Below are 22,076 nucleotides of genomic sequence, written 5' to 3'. Positions count from 1 at the left end.
GAATGTAGTAAGGAGTGTGTAAAACAGGGAGGAACTTACTGCAAGGGTATGCTGTGAGTATGTCTCCAGTATCACAGCCTTCATTAAAGGTGTTCTCTGTGGCTGTTAGTCATAGCATAGAAAATGGGGCCAAATGTTAACTGTAAGTAAAAATTAATTGTAAGATTGCTCCCTTGGTGGGGAATTCTTACTTTCCATCGCAGTTGATGAATTTATCTAAGACTCTTGGGTCTCAGACAGAGCTTTTTAAAAATTTATAAAGCAATTACTTTGCAGAATTGTGCTGCCCTCTCAAATAGCCTCCTTGACGGTGCAAAACTGCTTCTGTATCTCATAGATGTTTCAATGAAGAGGCCTGCGTCTCCATTCCTTCTGTGGAGGGATATGTAATGGTCTTGCAACCAGAGGAACCAAAAATCAGCCTTAGTGGCATCAACCATTTTGCCCGCTCTGCTTCAGAGTTTGAGAGCTCCGAGGGCGTTTCCCTCTTTCCTGAGCTTCGCATAATAAGCACCATTACCCGGGAGGTGGAGCCAGAGGGAGATGGAGATGAAGATCCGACAGGTAACATCCTTTTCTGCTTAGGACTGTTGCCTACCCTCACCCCATTCAGTGGTCATGTTGGAGGATTTTCCTCTTGCAAAGAGATGTGGATTTCTCTTTTAATACAGAATCTAGCAGGGGAAAAGAAGGTGTGTACCTCTGGTGAGGAAGTGCAGACACTCTGCTCTGGGCTAACAGAAATTTGCCTGGAAATGGTAGTAAGCCCAGGCCATTATCTTCATGTGAATATCCCTTGTTTGTAACTTTTTTTTAATCATTATTTCATGAATACTTTCTCTCTTTACTTCAGGTTCAGATCTTAATATTTGTCCTGGAAGAAGAGTTGAGTTTGCACGTGACATTTTATAGCTCCTGGGCTCTTGTCTACTTCACCTTTGTTTCTGCTTAACTCTTTGGCTTTTTCTCTGCTTTTTAGTACAAGAGTCTTTGGTATCTGAAGAGATCATGCATAACCTGGATACGTGTGAGGTGACAGTGCTAGGAGAGGAACTAAATCAGGAACAAGAAAGCCTGGAGATCGACATGACACGATTACAGCAGAAAGGCATTGAGATGAGTAGTTCCAACCTGGGCATGATAATCACAGGTAGGGGTTGCTACTTCTGGTCTTGTTGTAGGAAGGGTCTGAAGACAGCGATAACAGGAGAGTGTACTAGAGAGATGGTTTGTAACACCTTCCTCCACATACTTCGATTTTGTCTAGAATTTCAAGCTCAGAGGTGTTACAAATATTTTGTGGGAAGCTGGGATTCTAGAAAATACGTCATTCTAGAATCTCCTTTCTGTTCTCTCGTGTCCCACGTTGCAGGTTACCTCTGGACTGTGGAAATGAAGTACACTTTGCCCAGAAAAGGCTTGTTCCTTGCTCAGATAATCGAGTGCCTAGGAGGATGCATCATTCCTTTCTATTTTATATTCAGAATATGTTACATATTCAAAAGAAAGGCTTCCAGAACCCCTTTAAAGACTAATTGGGTCTAGGATTTTATCACAAAATCAATCCACAGAATTTCAGTGGAGCCACGTATGTGTGTGTCTGTCTTTACGGTGTTACCTTTTTTTACTAACTGAAAATCTGTCGGCCAAGAAAACCTGCTTGAAGAAAGGGAGTAATATTTGTTGAGTGTATGATATTGCTCCAGTCTTTTGCAAAGTAATTGTTTTACTTGTGTGTTTCTCTCCCCAGGGGTTGATACGATGGCTAGTTATGAAGAAGTTTTGCATTTGATACGCTACAGGAACTGGCACACCGTTTCTCTCTTTGACAGAAAGTTCAAATTAGTCTGTTCTGAGCTTAACGGGCGCTATGTCAGCAATGAGTTTAAAGTGGAGGTATGTAAGCTAATCTGATCAGTCTGAGAAGTTTGAGAGCATGGATGGCTAGGAGGATGGAAGTTGTTGCCTCAACTGATAGATAATCAATCAATTATTGATTTAGATTTCTGTAAATAAATATTAGTAAACATGTGCATTTCAGGCTGTATTTTATATATAAATGTGCTCTTAATCCTACATTTCAGCTTTAAATAAGGCTGCCTAAACAGAGGTGGAACTGTTGTGTTGTAGAAGAAATAGTATGGCTAATGGAAGTGTGAAGGCGAAAAGGTTGAATTGGAAAGACAGCATATTAATTAGCAAAAAAACTAGCAAATAGAGTAAGAGTAATGCTGCCAGAGACTCGAGCGGCCTTCATGTATAACTGCTAGGATTCTGCAAATGAACTTGCTGGGCCCTTTACTGTTTTGCTTTTGTGATGCTTAAAACACTGCTACGAAGGGCTTATGACAGAGCACAGACAGGCTAAAATTGCATTTCTTCTGCAGCAGAACAGAGGTTAATTATTACTTGGTGTGCTTTTATCAAATACGTGGAGGTACAGCAGAAGATAGCATAAAGGGCACTGAAATTTCAGGTACTGGAATGTGAAGTTATTTATATTGAGAGGAACTGTCACGTATATCTGCATCTTTCGGCTGTGAGCTTGAATTTCTACATTTTAAAGCTGACCAAAGGGACGACAGTAAGGTTATGTTTACTGCTAGCTGGCTGGTTATGGTGGGCTGGGGAGCCTCTTGTGTTGCAGGATAGAAATTTTTTAATAAAGTAATGTGGTTTTGTTTCCTGAGGAAATTCTGTAAGCTTGAGTTGGGATCTCACCAAACTGCTGCACTGCAAACGCTTTCCTTGTTCTGTGGTCAGCGTGCTCTCGCCCTGCGGTGCGTGCTGCAGCTCCCCCGCCCCAGGAGGGCCGCGTTCGGCAAGGAAACGGGAAATGTGCACGAGCTTGCAGTTGTACCTAAAAGCCAGCTATGCTAAATGTGGGTTAAACTGTAAAGAATAGCCTTTTCGTAAGCCTTTGACTGTAATATGGATATTTTTCTTTGGTGTTAGCTGAGGAATAAGAAAATGTAATTAATGTGTTATATATCTCCGTATAGACTGTTATTTCAGGATCAAAAATGGCTGGCTACCAAATTTGATAATAAACTGGCTTTATCCGTTTTATTCTGAAATACTGGTGTCTGGACACAAACTTGCCAGACTAACTAAAACAGATTTGAGAGCTGTGAAACAAGGGGTTTGTGACAAGGAATTGTAACATAGGAGGGGCTGCTGATGGGGGTGATTGTCCCCTGGGACACGCCGTTGCCGTGTTGAAGGAGAATTGGATGCCTGCTCTGGGAAATAGATTCCCCCCCGCTCTTCAGAAGTAAACTGTTGCATTTCTGGAGTTTAACATTTTCTTTTTGTTCCTAGGTGAATGTTATCCACACAGCTAACCCAGTCGAACATGCTAATCACATAGCCGCACAACCACAGTTTGTTCATCCGGTGCATCACACGTTTGTTGATCTCTCTGGTCACAACTTAGCTAACCCTCACCCATTTTCAGGTAAGAATTCTCAGTCGTTGAAGTTCAGCTGTTTATTTCTGGTGTTAAACTGTCACAGAGGCTTCTTGCTGCAGAGAGGTTTTTTCCCAGAGTTTAAAGCAGTGTGTTGGACTGGTGATCTCGGCGGCTCCTCGGTCCTGTCCTGCTGCTGCCCAAGCAGGGAGGAGTGGATTACTAGAGGTCTATGAAATATCTTTTCCTGCCAGCAGGAGAGCTTTCTGTTGGTGCGGGTACATGGGAAAATGGGAGGTGTACTGGTCTTGGAGGGGACTGGAAGACCTAGATAAAGGACTGAGGAACTGGGACGGTATTTCTTCTGAACGGCACAAGGAAAGAACTGCAGCGTTATTCCCTGGATGAGTTGTGGAATCTGCCCTTTCTGTTCTGGTGATATTAATTTGGCATGGGTGTAGGATGTGAGAGGAAGAAAAATAGGCATTTTGGAGAGGAGTCTGTGTGTGTGGTGGAATCTGCGTTCCATGTGTTGTCAGTCCTTCAGATGGATGTAATTATACTTAAGGAACCAAGTTCTAGTTCTTATTCTCCAACTGACTTTTTAAGTGACCTTAGACAAACCGCCTCTGTGTAGCTACGTAAAATATTTGTATAACGCCATTTCTCTCTTGCAGGCGATGGGACAGAGGCCTGGTTACTAGTGTAGTGTAAGAGTTACTTATCAGCATCATCTAAGAAACTCCTCCTCCTTTCTTGTTGCAGTTGTTCCCAGTACAGCCACTGTCGTGATTGTAGTTTGTGTCAGTTTCCTGGTTTTTATGATTATTCTGGGAGTGTTCCGAATCCGAGCTGCACATCAGAGAACGATGCGTGACCAGGACACTGGGAAGGAAAATGAGATGGACTGGGATGACTCTGCTTTGACCATCACTGTGAACCCCATGGAGGTAAAGCTGCTGTCGCAGCACTTCACAAAAAAAGGCCCTTTTCCAGCTGTAATGGGCATGATTGTACACGGACAGAGTAGGAGAGCAAAGCCAACCACTGAACGCAGAATAGAGACGTTAACTGTGAATTTTTAATGAATGCGCCGAAGTGACACATGCCAGGAGCAGTTACGTTTGGGATCTTGCATGGGTGTTAGCTTCATGGTACATAATTGGATTTTACAGGTCAGTGTCCAACACTAGTGTTTATCGTGCTGCACCCTACCGTAACCGTGCTCTGCGTTTTTCCAAAGTTGCAAGAATTTATTGTTGAAACATCTGTGTTCGTGATGTTTCCTTCTCCTGTGGTTGACATTTGAATTTTTAGAAAATCAGGAACAAGAAAGATGGGCGACCGTCTTTGCTCTTTGTGTGACCCTACTGAAAGATCCTTTTCCCGTAGAATTGGAAGTGCTGGATCACACTTCAGAATTCGTTTGTTTGGAGTGACAGGATTGATAGCAGTGTTTTAAAGAGCGCTGCTTCCTTTTTCTTTTCTGGTTGCCTAATTACTGCTGAACTTCTGAAAACAGTAAGGAATCTGTAATAGCTCTTTCTCAGTACAGTGCCTTGTGCCTGACTTCAAAAGAATAAAAAGACTTTTGGCCAGTACGATCTCAACAGCTAATTTCTGTCTTAACAGACTTACGAGGATCAACACAGCAGTGAAGAGGAAGAGGAGGAGGAGGAAGAAGAAAGCGAAGACGGGGAAGAAGATGACATCACTAGCGCAGAGTCTGAAAGCAGTGAGGAGGAGGAGGGAGAGCAGGAGGAGGACCAACAGAATGTCAACAGACAGCAGCAGCTGGAATGGGATGACTCTACCCTCAGCTATTGATTCTAGCCGTCCCCTTTGTCTCTGTTTCCGCCCTAGAGGACTCCGCTGTAGCACCCTCCATTGTTACCGAGGATTCGTGGTGGTTAACAAAAAGAAAAAAAAAAAAAGAAAAAAGAAAAAAAAAAAGCATCCTTCTGGCCAGTAGATTGAACCCACGCACATCCCCGTGTTTGTGTTCTGTCCGCTAGCTCCCGACGCTGTTCCTAGAGTTGTAGTTAGCACCTCTTCCTTCAGCCATGCCTCAGTGACTGGATTTTTTTTACGCTATGTGAGGAACCACCTTGCACTTTTTTCTTCACGTCATCTCAGCTAAGTGACTCTACAGAGCTGTAGCCATTGCACATGAATTTCTGAACTGTCTTTTTTTGCTCAGTGAAACAAACTTGGCTTTGTTCCTTTTTCTCTTTCTAAAAGATGCAAAGATTGCTTGTTGACAAAGGGTAAAGCTGCTCATTTCAGCCTGTTGATTTCTTTTAATTTTTTCCCCAAATTAGTGCATGTGTAAAGTGGCAGAATGAGGTTAATATGTAGAAGATTAACAGACTTTTTAATATTTTGTAAATATATCGGAATTATGTAATTATGTCATTTGTGGTAGTGAAAACAGGGATTGGGGTTTAAAACATGCTAAAGTAAAAAAATCATGAAGCATGAACTATTACAAGTCTCATACTACTGCAGCAGGAGCACGGGCACAGTTCTCTAGCGTAGATGTTTCAGTGTCATTGGCCTTGACTGCCGTGTGCGCTCATGCCCCGCTCTGGTTTTTCTTTAATTTTTCTTTCCTTGATTTTTGCAGCGGGAACAGACAAGCTTGTGAGAAACCGCAGAGGCTTTCGGAACCTCCGCAGAGGTTCAGCTGCCCTGTGCAATACCGTTGTTTGGTTTTGCTTTTTCTTTTTTTTTTTTCCCCTCCTCCAGTTAAGCCTTGGCATAAGAGCTTTTAAGTCATTGGGAGAAAACACTACCCGGATGGCGGGCAGAGGGCGTGCTGGTCCTGTGGTGCGGTGCCACAGCTCCCGTTGGTTACAGGGAGGCGCCTGCAGCGGAGCGATGGCCTGTCCGTCCTGCCGCCGGGCGGATCATTCCTTTACCTGGTTGATTGTAACGCTGGTGACGAAGCTGGAAAGCCCGAGACCCGCGGACCGGTGCACCTTGGCTACCAGCCTACCCAGAGAGAGATTGTGGGTTTTTTGGCTGTTTAGTTTTTCTCATTTGGTAGTGGGAGGGTTTGGGGCATAGCTGATACCATTTCTATTAAACACACTCCTGCTCATTCCCTGTCGCCCTTGTACAGTAACTCGGACTGTTGGTGTATTAAGCCTTTGTTTACACTTAGCAATTGTGTTTTCCTGCTGGCGAAAACTAGAGCATAAATTATCCAACCAGAAAACCTTGGAAATCACGTTAATATTATTCCAAGTCCAGCTGATTTTGGTTGTTTCTGATCAAAGTTCTAACTTGGAATTGCAAAGGACTTTTCTAAAGAAATAGCTGAAAGGTACGAGAAGTTATGACCCCATGGTGGAGAGTGCTAGTTTTTCTGTACGGCAGGTCTTGTTTAACTTTATTTGGGCTTACGCAGAGCCTTGAATAATGAATATCTGCTTACTTGATTTTTTTTTATGTTTGGAGGTGGATTAAAAAGAGTAACTTGTTTTGCCTGTAACAGGAGCCTAGGACTCCCTTCACTCCTCAGCACGGTAAGCAAAGTTCCAGTTTCTGCTCTCGCAGGGAGCCCGCCGGCGCCGTAGGCGCGCGGCACGCAGCGGGGAAACGGGGCGCTGCGCAAGCGTGCCGGGGAGCGAGGGGCAAGCCAAGGGGTGGGGCACAAAGGGTCAGAATTCAACGAGAGAAAAGAGAAAATGTTTCTGTAGTTTTGATTTTCCGAGCAGACCTATTCTCACCTAGCGATGCGTGTCATGGGATCCGACGGTGGGCTTCATCTGGGGTACCGCTGACTGTGGAGTGCCTTTTACACGAGTAGGTGGACCTGGAAGCAGGGAAGAGAACCCACACAACTAGCTTACCGCTTTTTGGGGTTGTTTTTTTTTAATGTAAAATTTTAGATTTCTAAAACGGGGAAATGGTTTTGACTACTTACGTGGTAATATAACTGCTAGTTTTAAGTAAACTGGGACTTTTAACTTATGTCTGACAGTTGTCCTGTGTTAATGTGTAGAAGACTTATCCTTCCATATACTGTTGCTGTAGCTGCTGTATTTTAGACCAAGACTGATCGTGACTTAATGGTAATGCTGAAAGGTTGTAACGTCCTGACGCAGTCTGTAGCCACTGTGGGTATAACTTTTCAGATGTGTATATTGGTAACGGGTCAGTTTGGAGAGTCTATAAGCTACAATAAACTTCTGGTTCTAAAGGTTGCTTGCATTTCTTTCTTACGGAATGGAACAAAGTTGAACCAAATTGCATCGACTGTGTGTGAATTTGCCTCTGCTGGGGGCAGTAGGAGAGTTCTGTTTTGTTGTCGTTCATCTCAGGCATAGAAAGACTTGGGCTGCATGTGCGTACAATTTATCAATCGCTTTTTTTATTTTTTGACTTAGAAAACGTACCTAAAGCAACTGAAAATTTAAACATGTAAACATTGTTTTCTTACAGAACCATGGTTCAGCTTAAAAAAATACTTCTTTTTTCAAAGGCAACAGAATCAGCACAATCAGTTTGTACAGAGTTAAAAAAAATAATCACAAACAAACATCTCTAAATAAATAGAAGGGGCTATCACTTGAGCGTATTTATAAAATCGGAAGATATTTATAGTGAAATGTAATATCTTTGAAAGTGATTTAAGTTGAAACCTTCGGTACAATTCAGCTTGCTGACCACTGTCAGGTGAGCTGCTGCATTGCAACTCTGGAGTCGGAGGCTCTTTGCCGACGGCTGGAGCCGGCAGCCTTCCTTCAGGATGCCGTTCCGGGCTGCACGAGGAAGGCGGCCCGCTGGATGACGCACCGCTATCTTTACTTCTTGGAGGTAAGTCAATTTGCTAGACTAAGTACCCTTTCTGTAAAACTGCTGGATTGAGAAACACCTTTGGAATCGCTCAGTTCTTGCAGTTTATGCCGATACAATTTTGTTTTATTGCACTTCTAATATTGAAGGACAGATGACGTGAGCCACTGCTGCTTTGTACTTCTGTAAAACTGTATTAGGGCCCGAGTTTCTGGAAGTGCTACCAAAACAACGGCTGAAGGTAAGAACTGCGAGCCTGCAGACCGAGTACCTAGGAGCGACTAAGGGAACTGGTAGGTAAGACTGCCTCGCTGCAGTACGACAGGCGGGGCCCTGGGTTATCCGCTCGCGGCAACGTAAGAGAATCGCTTTCACGTTCACAGAATTGCAGTACGTTTCTTCCCTTCCCCAAGAACGTGCAAACCACTGATGAGGTGGTTGTGGTTTCAGTGCGTGTCAGCTTGTGTGCGGCCTGGTGGTTTTGCATAGTTTTTGCTCTGTGCTTAATAAGGGAGGCAATAGCAATATTTATCTGTTCTCTAAAATGGAGCAAAGTTGCGTGGCCGCAGGAACTCTGCAAGCAGGCAGGGTCTGGGCGTACGCCCGAGGGAGGGAACGCAAAGAGGTCGTAAATGGCTGCCTCCCCCCCGGGGAGCAGTGGTTTAGAGGGGTGCAGCGCTGTTGTCGCTGATGAGCGTGCACAGAGCTCTAAATCCTGCAGTATTTTCTAATAGCAAAACAACTGTTAGGCTTCTGTTTTCCTTTTTGCATTTCCCGTTTAGTATTTCAGCAGGATCCCTGCCAACCTTCCTTATTTTATTCCATGATTGTGGCAAATTTTCTCTATATCCCATTAAGCTTGGGTACAGAATGCTTGGTCTCTGCAAGTCTGGCTCAAAAAAAACCTCAAAGAATTACAGAAGATGCCATCAAGCTGTTTGTTAGAGGACAATGGTGGAACCTTGTAGAAGCATCCGCCCAGAGGGCGGGTGACACAAAGGTCTGATGCACAAGCGAGGTGCTTACCAGGCATTCGTTACTCCTGCACGTTAACTGGGAAGTAGCAGCATGGGACCTGTTTTTCTGGGGGGGGGGAAAATAAGGTAAGCAAGAGAGTCATCAGATGGTGGCACCTTGCTGCGAGAGCGCCGCCGCGCTGCCCGCTGCGGAGAGCGGCTGACGCGCGGTCACCTGCTGCCCCATGGAAACCTCAGCCTTTGTCCAAGTCCTTACGCTAATGGATTTTTTTTTTTAATTGGGTGTAGGAGATAGAAGCACCTTCCTACTGCTCATTTAACTTGTGACACCAGCGCCCTCCTAGCCTGTGAAGCACGAGGCTGTATAGTCTGGCACAGGAAAGGAAAAATATCCTTATAATACTTAAAACAGCTAAAATAAAAGTCTGATGGCTTACTCTCATAATTTGTTGACCAGTTCAGTTTCATACTGCTATACTTGTCATTGCAAATACGCATTTGCTGTTTTAAGATTTAATTTGAAACCTGAGGCCACTATCTGCTGTTCAGTTCAAGAAAACCGTGAGTAATAGTCTAGACTTGGGAGAACCACATCAGTGAAAGTGAGCTACTGCAGGGAGCTCATCTGTCGCAGAGGACAACGCTCGATGACTACCGGCAGTTTCGCGATGGCGTGGCGTCCCTGCAGGGCAGTTTGTACGCTCCTGCCGCCGCTCTGTTCCTGGTGGTATGGTCAACGCACAGCTAGGGAAGACACGAAGCTAGCTTTCGGTTCTAGCTAAGGGGGGTCTGTAACACAAAGTACGGCAAAAACAATTACTTGCTGCAAGCACGCTTTCAGTACTACTTATTGTTAAACTACGGTGAAGAACTGTTACAGAGGAACGTGTCCGCAAGTAATTTGGATCCCTTGGAAGGGTACGTGCCTCTCCATCTTGAAATGCTCTGGCCACGTGTCGGTCACACGCAGTATGGTGTGAACGCTGTGGCAAAGGGGGCTCTCCGCGGGTTACAGAAAGTTAGAATGAGTCGTTTTCTGGATGACTGGTGCTCTATGAGAGACAACCTGGTTTATATTAATGTATACAAAATAGTATAGAATAGAGTTCATAGCATAACATCTTTTATGAAAAGAAACAGTAAGTACTTTAAATCAATTTAAATTAGCAACATCATAACGCTAAATCATAATCTGCTACTATCTGTTTGTATCTAAAGGTAACGAGGGAAGGGTTTATTAAAGGGGTTTCGTATTCCATTCACTGACCAAACCTAGTATTACCTACTACTATTCAGTATTACTTAGGGTAGAAGTTGCTTTTTTAAGGCAGTGTTAACTTAGCTATGCAGCAAGAACAAATGTATTTGAACTTGTCCTCTTAAAAAAAAAAAAAAAGAGTAGAATTAAACAGCCAGTACAGGGCAGCATTCTTTTAATTTTAAAGTACAGGGGTACCTGATGTTAAAGTACGACAAGAGCTGAAAGCCAGGAATGAGTTGTACCTACCACATTATCAAATCAAATTTATCTCATGACAGGGAAGATTTATTAAGAATAAACAGGCTAGTTCAGTCACTGTCCTAAACTTGCTGGTTTTGTGGGAATTTTAAACCAGACATGAAAGCCCAATTTACATGAGAGAGTAAGCCCATCTCGTCACTTGAGAAACAAGAGCTGAAATGCCTGTGTATTTTTTACCTACATAAGTAAGAGTAAGTTAAGAGTTTAAAAAACAGTTCTGTGAGTAAAAGAAAATTGCTCAACCTAGTTCAGGGCATCCAAATCAAATACAGGATTCAGCTTCAGGGGTATCTTGAAAATTAGACTACGCTGTTCTTCAAAAGGCAGGAATGATAGCACCTCCAGGAACCCGCTGTTGTGGAGAAGGTGGGGAAACGGAAGGAAGCCCCCCAGAGAAGCAGGCACTGACCACGCTCCTCCACCCATCTTCCAACCCGGCCCATCGGCGCAGCCTGCGGGAGGGACCGAGTGGCAGCAGCAGCTCCTGTTCATCTGTCCCTGTGCAACACCAGTGCTCAGAACTGCTCACCAGGTGAGGACACTCGCTGGAGACAAAAATATGACACGAGTAGAAATACGTGACTGATTACAGCACCTTGTGGGAGACGGGACGGATTCTGCTCGGGGAGGAGGCTGGGGCAGAGCGTTTGTCCTGGCTGAGGTGCCAGCGCGGATGGATAACCACAGCTTGCTCTTTGCCTGAACCCCCGTGCAGACACACAGTCTTTGCACACCAGCTCTAACAACAGACAAGGAGTCGTGTACCGCGGGCGAGAGGAGGAAAGGAACAGGGAATAAATTCGTAAAAAGATGAGAGTTGAGACGCAACTTACTCTAAAGTGTTTCAGTGTTAAACCCGCTCATCTGGCGCTCCACTATCCTTACAGAGGAAGGCAGACTGGCCAAATAACTTAGGCACAGAATGGTACCATCTGCCCCAGCTGACGCTGGAATTACGGTGCTGCATCCCAGTGCACATAGGTGCAGGCCAGTGCCCTGCGCGCACGTATTACAGGGAAACCAGATGGCAAACTAGCTGTAATGTACCCCAGCAGGAGGCACGCCTAGCAACCAATGATGTTACACGCCAATTTTGAAAATGCAATCTTACTGTTTTCGCACTTAAAAACAGAATAAATGCAGAAACCCAGGAATTGCTTGAGGCTCAACTGAAGTCTGACTTCAGAAAGCAAACAAAAATGCCTAACCCATGGGCCCATCGAAGCCTGCTCTTGTGGCATCAGTTTTTTGACAAAGATGGGTTCCAGTTCCGTTTCAGAACACTTTGGCCTCTGTAGCAGAGAGAAAGTAATATGACAGCATGGGTATTTTTACCCTGCCACAAAGCAGAGCTAAAACAATTTGTCCCCATCAGCTTCAGTGGTGATTTAAGCTGACCTACCTCAGTGTACACTGAAACAGGGTAGGAGGAGTCATCAGGTGGTGAAGTTAATGCCTCTGAGCTGTAATGGTGGGGACCAGAAGATGGGCTATAGTATAAGAGCTACAGGGGTAGTAGGTTCTCAAGTGTTCAGCTAAATTTTCAAGAAAACAGGAATAGACACATTAACACACTGGAAGGATGTTACAACTGCCTCAACTCTTCCGTTAGAAGATGTATTTGAAGCTTAACAAACGAGGGTACAGTACATCTACCTACCTTTCACTGTATGCAGTATTTTTATTGCCTCACGTCTCTCCCTTGTCCCCCAAAGATCTACAGCAGACATGATTATGCGGCTGATCACAGTCCAGTAATTTTTCAGTCATGCAGAAATGCCTGCTCTCTGGGAACACAGGTGCAGTATCTTCAACACGGCAACATTCATCAGTCTTTAAGAACCTGTCTACAACTCCTGGACTCAGTGCAGGTATTACATTCTCTTGGAGCAAGTGTGCAGGCTGATGTTGCTCTACTGTCTGTTATCTTTGGATACGTTGTGTGCCAGCCAGTTCACTTTGGTTTTCCAGCTCTCTCGCAGGGCTTCATTAAACTTCAGTCTGAAGTGCTTCAGTGCCTCCTCATCTGTTTTCCCAAGAGCCAGGGAATCCTGAAGGTAAGAGGCAGAAATCAGTGTAGCCTCACTGAAAGTGCAACTGAACAATTAACTGCTCAACTACTAAGATGTTTACTCACTAAGAAACTACTCCACTGAAAGGAGCACAGACTAGGAAATGAGTAGCCATCAATTGCTTTTAATAGTTACTGTAGTTGCACAAGGTTTTTTTCATTCTGATAAATACATGCATCCTGCTCTAAAAGCGTAGGGAAACAGGTTTTTTAGTGCTCTTGCACAAAGCTGCTGTCTTTCAGTTGGCCAGGGCTAGGTGGTTGTAATTTAAGAGGCAAGCTGGGACAGGAAACGATACACAACCAAAGAGCGAGCTCTGTCTCCTTCCCCGCAAGCTGGTTCCACAAGGTACCTACTGCCTTTGTGCTGAAGAACCCGAAGTTATTTCCTGAGCACCAGTATCTGGCGTTTCTGATGTCCTGCACATGAACGCTGGATGTCTACTCATGCTTTTTGGAGCTCATTTTCTTCTAAGAATGTGCCCTTCCACACTGAACTCCTCCTCACTGAGCTACAAGATCAGGTATTCAGTTTTAACCGTATCTGGCCTCTGCTTCTCTTACCTTTAGATACTGAATGTCTTTCGAGCAGCTGAGTTCTGGCAGGCCAGCAGCTTTCATCAGTGCAAACAAGTGCAGGAAGAGAAGACCATGGCGCCTCAGAATCATGTAGGCTTTTTCACAATAACCCCTGAATCTGTTCAGAAAGGAAGATGAGGCAAAGGAACGAAGACTGCAAGCTATACCAGTTTGATAAAGTAAGACTACGTATTAGTCTGAACCCTACTGTCCGCATCGATGACTACCACGCTCTTTCACCTTCTCTGACAGGTAGACAATCATTTATTTACTTCCGTGTGTACAGACAGCTATAGGCTATGTATCATCGGTGGAAATACATTCTGAAAATGCAGAGCTCGAAAAGCTTAAGTCAAGTTTAACTGCTAACACTTACCTTTCAAACTTCTCATTGTTGTTAGTTTTTCCTTGCTGGATGACATGCACGAAGTCATAGGTTAAGATGAAAGGAACTCGCTCTCTATTAATACCAAATTTAGTCTTGAAGTTCCCCAAAAAGTGACCAAAATCAATATGGAACAGCTGAAAATAAAGAAGAAAAAAATTTGTTTTCAGAAGAGTATCTATTTTAGCTGATCAGCGTTGAGTTCTCTTCACAGTTACTGTATTCAAAAGATAGTGACCGTAGGATTTTGGGAGGGAGAAAAATGACCTCTCCTGTGGCACTCCTTTGGGAATAGAGGCAATATTTACTTGCCAAGATCTCTGTAGTGTAATTAGATGTTGGATAGGACAGAAAAGCTACTTACCTCTTCAATACTTGGTATAGCTGAAGAAATTTCTGGTTTTTGTAAAGCCTTAGCATGCCACTGGTAGCAGCTGAAAGAGAACTAAAAGGGGCACCCTACCAGGGCAGTCTGCAGTCCCCGACTGTGTGTGGAAAGATGTCCTGTTTTGAAGTTGCTACAGAATATTTCTTGCTCAGGTAAGGCTTCCCCCCCCCCCCCCCCTTTTTTTTTTTTTGTTTTAAATACCAAGCCCGGTGAAGTCGCTGCACTGGTGGAGGGAAAGGAGGCTCATCTGCAGAACCTTGCACACTGTGGCAGTTTTGCAGAGCCGCTGTAAACCCTAGGTGTACAAAACCCAAGGCTGTACGTACCACAGGGCATCAGCTCCCTCAAGTGGACAAATAACTGAGTGGCCTCTGCTCTGCACAAACAGCTTTGCGAGCTCCCTGCCCAGCATCTCTTGGATGGGGAGAAGAGGCAGCCCTAGATAGGGGCTGCTGCTAGACACAGCCCGGGGAGGGAGGTCAGTGTCTCGTTAACGAAGGGCACGGTTAGGGTCTGGTTAACAGGTGACCCGGTGTCTCTGTCCCTGCTGTGACCCCAAAACAAAGGCACTAAGTTTCTTTGACCATGACTGCTTGATTTAGGGAAATAAGATGTAGAGGAGTGGGATGCTACACAGAAACAGCGCAGGCAGGCAGTTGTGCATACCTGAGAGAGAGAAGTCTCAAAGCATCAGCAAATACTTTCAAATATTAACTAACTAGCTGACTTCACGGGACCTGCAGGAGGCTCACCTTGCACCGCCTAGCACAGAGCTGGTTTAGGCTTCGCAGAATTCACAATTAAATAAGAAAGATAGCTTAGACTTCCCCCTTTACCAAAATATTACTGATGTAGTTTAGTACATGTCATGTTAGCAAAGGGATTTTCTTTTTCCTAATTTTGCCCTTTGTCTTCCAAATAGTATATGAGAAGACATAAACTATTATGGTATATGGTAGCTATTCTTGTGGAACAGAGAAGTAAAGGAATCAGTAGAGGTATCAATGTGAAATTAAAACCATGCTGATCACTTACCTTCATTTGGGAAAAAAAAACAAAAAACAAAAAACAAACCAAACAACAAACCAAAAAAAACCAACAAAACCCACCCCATTGCAACAAACATTTTTTTCTAGAAGGACTATAAATAATATATTGGCTTGGGTAAGTAATGGAGGGTCTTACCTAGCAACTACAAGCGATTTGTGACTCTGCTGAAGCCAAGTAAGTCTTCAGACTGATAAGTGCAGTGCTTGAGCTTGCATCTGCAGACAATTTTAGGTCTGAGAGGTATGAATTGCTCCACTGTAATTTCAAAGTGGGTATTAACAGTGGCAGCGATGCTTACAGAATTTTAATTCAAATTATAAAACTGTATTTACCCTCTTAATGATAGAAGCTATTGAGAATGTTTGTCCAGTCTGCCTCTCGGCTGGAAGGTGAGGTGCATTGCTTAGCAGTAAGATTGCACTGGGATGTATCTGTCCATTGCTAGGTAGCATTCACGCCCCTCTTCCAGTACTTCAACAGCAGCAGTGAATCCCCATACCTGTCCAGTTTCCCGGATCATGATGTTATCACTGTGCCGGTCACCTATCCCCAGCACGTACGTTGCCACGCAGTATCCAGCACAGGAAAGAGTGAACTCCTCTATAGCTTGTTCTAATGCGTCACTAAAGAGGGTAAGATAAAGATTAAAAGAGAATTTTCCTTTGAACACCAGTACTTCACCACTGGGAAAGTTGGTTTTTTAGCTTCCCCCATGCAAACCTGCAGGAGAAGGTAAGGGAATCACGTTCGAATTTCTGTAGTGCTCTCCAGAGGCAGCACTCCCATCCATGCTTTACAAAAACAAGCTGCAATAACAACTCTCTGTAATTGGAGAGGTCTGGATACACTTGTGTCCACAATCTCAATGAAAATGGTTTAGTCTCAACTAAATTAACTCATTTCTAGATCTCCACAGATCCAAAAGACAAAGCGGGCTCCTAGAATGACTCCTGTCGGTGCCCCGTAATTTGGTGCCCTGCTACGTCAGAGTAGCACTGATGTATTGCTGCTGTCTGTTTCTGTATCAGTAAAACCCCAAGCTACACAGCTTTTGTGCTGCTTTCTTGTTTCACCTCCCAGTTTTGGCATTACTCCTTCTGCCCCTTTTCCAGCTGCCACCACGCTGACCATCTCTCTCTGGAGAAAGTAACGGGACCAATGGGAAGATCAAGGTTTGGATCCACAGTGCTACCTTAAGCTATGAAAGATCAAAAAAGCTTGCAAACAGTAACCCAGATGTTTCCGTTTCTGCTCAAGACCCATACTGATCTACATGATCTACGCCTTCCGGTGTGCAAGGCAGTGAAGCAGCCATAGCTGTTGTGGGACAGCTTGGAAATATGCATAACTGAAGGAAAAAAATGAGTAAAGCAGAAGAAATGTCTCCAGCTGGAAGGAAGCAGTAAAGCAGCGCTGAGTAACAGGTAAGCCCACTTACCCCGGGTTCTTGGATTTTAGCCAGTTCAGCAGGGCATCCTTGTTGAAGGCCGCAGTGGCCACCATGTTGCTCTTGTTCAGCTGGATGTTGGCAATGGTATCTGAATGCATGACTACTTCTATCAGTCCAGTCTTGTCTCCTGTGGAGAGGCAGCCATAAGGGGTCATCCTGCAGAGATGAAAGAAACCCTTCCACTGAAATCTTGCCCAGAACTGGGTTGTGTTGACTTCTAAGCTTTCCCTTGTCTGCCATATCTACTCCACACCTACTCTGTATTTCTACTCCTCAGTACCACAAAACCTGACTAGCTGCTTATAGAATACTAGGCAGACCTGTCAGGGACAAAATGAGCTTGCAGACAAAACGGCCTCCCCAGACATGATTTATCATTGCAGTAGGACAAACCGTGCGCATTACTCACCTCAGGTCCAGGCCCTCCTGCTTCCACAGGATGTCCATCAACTGGATCATCTGCAGAGTCAGCATGTCCTGACGAAGATCTGTGCAGCATTACAAAGGAAAAAAGGGTCGTAAGCACCTCCCATTCTCCCCTCCTCTTGTGCTCTTGCAAGCGGCACTTGTTCTGCCCCTGAAGCGGGCTGCTAGAGGGGCCCATGCCGTGTTTGTCACTTGCTAGGTCTAGCAGTAAAGAACATCAGACAGAGCAATGTTTACTAATAGCGTAAAGCCACCGTACTAGCTACCTTAACTCAGGCATGATTATACTAATGGAGGTACGTGCTACTTCACTTTGCTGAAGCTCCGCCCGTAGCAGTCAGGGTAGCACTTTAGAAAACCTCTGTCTGGACACCACAGCGAGCAGCAGCCACACCAACCCTACAAAGCCTGGACTGCTGTAGCTGTTTCAGACCTCACATCAGTTTCCTTTTTTCTGTGCAAGGGTATCCAGCTACTACTGTGCTGAAACCTTAATGAAGAGGGCAGCAAGTGAAACAGAGGAGAGTTTATTATCTCTCCAGATTACTGCCAAAAAACTCAAACACGTTGATGATCCTCATTTATACAACATCTTAATGGTCCATAGTTAGGCCCACTCACCACGATAAATATGTTTTCATAGGCATAATAGTCTCAAATATCCTTTAAAGACTTACCATCTCCATTTTTAAAAATAATACCCACTCCCCCTCCGCCTGTCTCTTCATTATTAAACACAATCCATAAAGGTTTCATTTTGGAGTCCATAAAGGTGCACTGATCCACACTAGAGGAAACAAAAATATTACCATCAGAGTTTCCAGCTATTAAAAAGTGGCCATCTAAGCTGCAAATTCAACAGCATCCACAAATGCTAACGGACTGGTGACTTCCAGGAGAAAAGAGGACCTTGGGGTAACCAGAAGCCTGGCTCGACTGCTGAACAAAGCCTGCGGCACTAATTAAGAGACGCAGCTATCTTTCTTACCAGACTTCAGCGAGGATAATGTTGGGGTTCAGGGGGGACTGGAGGTGGGAAAGTGCTTCAAGGTAAGTTTCCTGCTTCATGCACACATGCATCATCTCCTTGGTTTGAGGCTTGGTGGCCTTCTGAGAACTTGCTTTAACAAAGTCATTCAGAGCTTTCATCTTGTTGAGTGCTTCTCCCTGAAAAAAGGGAGGAATGGAACAAGGTTAACAAATAGGAAATTCCTGGAGAAAGTTTAAAAACTATTAAAATCTACTGTGAAGTGTAAACCTTGGTTGTATCTCTTACCTTCTCTTCAACTTGTGGCAATTTCACACATTGCAACAAAACAAATTTAGTAGTATCTGCTTCAGGGAGATCCATAATCAATTATGGATATTCTGCTGGGCACAAATGCATTGCAAGGTAATGGCTGCAGTCCTGAATACCAGGAACAATGCACATCCACCCCAAAGGAAGAAGTGAGGTGCACTGGCTAGAAAAGTGAGGATGAGACCTAGAGCCCCTGCCCTTCCATGCTTTTGGGGAGTTGTTCTGGTTATGCAAAAGTGCCACTTAGTCTTGAAAACAGAAGCAGCACTGGTTTGTGGGCACATCTTAGATATGACTCCACATATACATGAGTCCCTCGCTTCTGAATTAGGTACAGTGATCCTTGATAGATAATAGAGAAGTTTTAGAGAGTGGGTAAATAGCAGGATTACCTCCACTGCTCCAGATCAGACAGCCAATTGTGATCAGCTCCTGCTAAATGGTAACTCATTCAACTCATCTAATAACAGCAGAGGCCTTTGAACATTTCAAACCATTCTAGACACATAGTGTAGCCTGGGACGCGTGCGGGTGAGTAAGAGATGAGCAAAGTCACATGTGATGGGAACTCCAGGCTCTTAATAGGATATGCCAAAACCAATAGAGCAGTTAAAAGGCTTTTTATGCATTACTGACAACATTAAGTTGGAAAAGCTAACAGCTGAGAACCAGCTCCAAGCAAGAGGGAAGTCAACCTTACGGCAAAAAGCAATTTTTACCTGTTTCATCAAAACTTTCATATGGTGGGTGCTGCCTCTGCAGTATGCTTCCAGGATCAGGCCAAACCTCAAGGCAACTGCAGGGACGTGCATTTCTGACCTTGGGGAGGAAGGGAGGTTAAAGCAACTCTGACTCACTGCAGCGAGTGACTAATTCTCCCATTCATGCCAGCGCAAGGGGAGGTGGGAGAGGAGGGTGCAGAATATCAGCTGCTGTTTAGATTCTTTCTATGGACTGGGGAGGGAAAAAAAGAAGAACCCACCCCAGAAGGTGATGTAGAAAAACCATTGCTTGAAGCAATAAGACATCATTCTGGATGACTAAAGTGCTAAGCACTCCTTTGAGAACATTACTTAAGGAGCAAGGGCAGTTCAGAGCCTAGGGCTCAGAACTGGCAGGTGGCCACGGATGTCCAAAGTAAACTTCAACTCACAGGCATGTGTGTATATATATAAATTGTGAAAACAGAACCTAATCCAAACACCACCACCACAACAACAACAAAAGAAAAAATAAAAAACAAACAAAGGTTTTGTGTCCTCCTGGAATAATCCTTATTCAGTCTCCCAAGTAAAAAGCAGCCATTCCTGGGTTTTGGTAATCACAGCAAGGAAATCCCACCAATGCCTTGATGAAAGACGCTAGCCAAAGGACAGCCACTAGCCTTTAAATAAATAACCTGGCATCTATACATACAGACATGCTTGCTGACTCACTTCACAGAGCAATGAGGAAACCAGTAAATGCTGGTTTCATTTGATTACTGAGAAAAAGCCTAAAACATTTGCTCTTTACCTCAGATGCCAGAAGAGGAAGTGGCCGATCTTGCGGTTGGATAACGCCCTGTCCAGCAGGAACTTGGTTAATTCACAGTCTAAGTAGGATTCATACTTAAGCACCTGGACAAGCTGTAGCAGGTATTGGAACAATTCATGATCTCTGTGGACAGAAAGGAAAAATAAAAGACAACCTTATCTTTACTGCAATAAGCGTACTTGCAAAAGCTGTACAGACAAGACTGCCAGCCTTGTTCACAGTCCCCCGCAGCAGCCCTAAACATAAATAGAAAGGGGCTCCACATATCCCTTGTGCTGAACACTTACGTCAGCTTCTTTAATGAGTTGATAGCAAAGGAACCAACATAACGGTCAGGAAAGCTAAAATCCAGCAGCTCCAAGGCATTCAGGACAGGCAACTCTGGCCAGGTCTGAAGTAGGGAAATCATCTGTAGAGGCAGGAAAAAAAAAAAAAGCAAAAAAAGGAACAAGATTTTTATGACAATAGATAAAAATCTAAAATTCTACTGATGGAAGAGCAGCTCCTTTGTGGGGGGTAAACCCTCTATCTTAGTCGTTATTTATAGATGCCTCAGAGCAAGTTTGCAGATGCCAGGTCAAAACCCATCAGTCTAAACTTTCTAGGAAGGCTGACAGGAGGAGCCATCCGAGCCCACGGCAGGGTTACACTTGCTGTGCCACAATTAGTGGAATAAGCTCTTTGGGAAAAGCACACTTCTGCAGCATAATAATGCAGACTAGAAAGGAACCTTTAGAAGGTCCTGTCAAAGCTCTTGAAGTAAGGAGGGATGAGCAGCACCGAGACCATCCCTAACTGATGTCTGATGTTCTCCGGGGAAGAGATTCGCTAAGCCCCTAAGGTAGCTTGTGCTGGTCTCTCACTATCAGTTAAGAATATCCAATCCAGATCCTATTTTTGCTGTGAATTAAACAAATTTTTTCTGGCCTCCAGTTTCTAGAAGGAATAAGCAAGACCTTGCGGGTCAGTAATGAGTCTGGGACAGCTAAGCTGGCCTCCTGAACACAACACAGGAATATAGACACTGAAAGATCAAAAAGGGAGCCTTGGCTGCCAACCCCAGCATCCTCACCTGGGCGACATCTTCATGCTTGTTCCATTTGGTGATGATAAGCAGCTTTGCCAACGCTTGTGGGTACTGGTCACGGATATCGTATCGCATCTTCCACACCAGGTCTTTCTCATGCTCATATAGTTCAGTGTGGCTCCTCCGCTCCAGTATCTCCTTCAGCTGCAGCTTCTGCTCATGGGAATCACAGGAAAGAGTATACACAGGGCTCAGTCTCAACCCAGAGGACTTGTTCAGCCCAGAGAGACCCTGTAGGACTGGGGTGTGACCCAGTGTGGTGAAAAAAGCTGGTTGGGGCTAAGGTGGAAACATATAACTTGATCTATGAAACTAGGCTCGCACATAGCTGAAAAACGGATGCCAGAAGCCTCACCTCTTCAGGATCTTCTGGTGCAGCGCGGGGCTGTTCTCCGGTCCTCCCCAACTCCAGCAGCTGGGACACAAATAAAGAGTCTGAGAAAAGCTCCTCATTTCCTCTGTACTTCTAGCTCACCACCACTTCAGGCACTTACACTGCATTAGAGATCAGCCACTTTCCACCTCTGGAGAAGGGAATCGCACCTCTCACAGCCCAAGCGTAGCTAATGTACTCAGCAGGCCCCCTCTGCTCAGCGGTGTAACCTAACTGCCCAGAGAGCCCCTTCCCTGATAGCAACAAGAATGAAGGGACGAGTCCTTCCCCCCAGAAGAGTGCATCTGCACACCCATACAGTTTGTGAACAGGGGCTCTGGGCCACTGAGCTCCAGGCTAACACGAGCCATTCCAGATCCTTAGAACTGGCATGCATTTGGCAAGCAGACAGCGCTGCCCAAGCCGCCCTGCACACTGGCACAATCCATTAAAGCTTCTGAGCCAGAACATGCATCATGGGGGAGCATGTGGATATGTCCCTGGCAGAGCAGACCTCCTTTCTTTCCTGTAACAGGCACATTTCTTCTTCCACTTTAAGCGTTTGGCCAGTTGCAGTGACAGATGGAAAATCCCCACACCACACGGCATGTTATCACTCTGTGCGGAAAGGGAGGGAGCTGTCTACTTTCACTCATTTCCCCTTTTATTCCTCTTCCTTCCTATAGAGACTAATGATGCCTGCAGTTTAAAGGCAGCTCA

At 44.7% G+C, this 22,076-nt stretch overlaps 2 protein-coding genes across 11 annotated transcripts in view; one reads left to right on the top strand and one right to left on the bottom strand.

The window, feature by feature from the left end:
- CLSTN1 (calsyntenin 1) overlaps positions 1-7,610 on the top strand; it is a 40,238-nt gene extending 32,628 nt beyond the window's left edge. For all 3 annotated transcript variants that reach the window (XM_082328993.1, XM_082328994.1, XM_082328992.1), the window contains 6 exons: positions 338-564; positions 980-1,150; positions 1,751-1,896; positions 3,322-3,457; positions 4,175-4,359; positions 5,042-7,610. In XM_082328993.1, the coding sequence (XP_082185119.1) occupies positions 338-564; positions 980-1,150; positions 1,751-1,896; positions 3,322-3,457; positions 4,175-4,359; positions 5,042-5,236 (1,060 nt within the window). In that variant the 3' untranslated portion in view covers positions 5,237-7,610. The remainder of the gene's footprint in view (positions 1-337; positions 565-979; positions 1,151-1,750; positions 1,897-3,321; positions 3,458-4,174; positions 4,360-5,041) is intronic.
- Positions 7,611-7,901: 291 nt separating this feature from the next.
- PIK3CD (phosphatidylinositol-4,5-bisphosphate 3-kinase catalytic subunit delta) overlaps positions 7,902-22,076 on the bottom strand; it is a 33,554-nt gene continuing 19,379 nt past the window's right edge. For 7 of the 8 annotated variants that reach the window (XM_082329027.1, XM_082329031.1, XM_082329029.1 and 4 more), the window contains 13 exons: positions 21,339-21,398; positions 20,969-21,136; positions 20,184-20,305; positions 19,876-20,019; positions 19,080-19,179; positions 18,049-18,227; positions 17,738-17,847; positions 17,044-17,122; positions 16,623-16,790; positions 15,684-15,807; positions 13,738-13,883; positions 13,347-13,479; positions 7,902-12,762 (listed from right to left, as the gene is read on the bottom strand). In XM_082329027.1, the coding sequence (XP_082185153.1) occupies positions 12,625-12,762; positions 13,347-13,479; positions 13,738-13,883; positions 15,684-15,807; positions 16,623-16,790; positions 17,044-17,122; positions 17,738-17,847; positions 18,049-18,227; positions 19,080-19,179; positions 19,876-20,019; positions 20,184-20,305; positions 20,969-21,136; positions 21,339-21,398 (1,671 nt within the window). In that variant the 3' untranslated portion in view covers positions 7,902-12,624. Of the gene's footprint in view, positions 12,763-13,346; positions 13,480-13,737; positions 13,884-15,683; positions 15,808-16,622; positions 16,791-17,043; positions 17,123-17,737; positions 17,848-18,048; positions 18,228-19,079; positions 19,180-19,875; positions 20,020-20,183; positions 20,306-20,968; positions 21,137-21,338; positions 21,399-22,076 lie in introns of those variants that run through there. The other variant, XM_082329034.1, reaches the window with a different exon arrangement.

The sequence above is a fragment of the Platalea leucorodia genome (assembly GCF_965183815.1).
Source record: "Platalea leucorodia genome assembly, chromosome: 17".
Taxonomy (NCBI): domain Eukaryota; kingdom Metazoa; phylum Chordata; class Aves; order Pelecaniformes; family Threskiornithidae; genus Platalea; species Platalea leucorodia.
The sequence above is the reverse complement of the archived record's forward strand: the minus strand, read 5'-3'. Positions and strand labels throughout refer to the sequence as shown.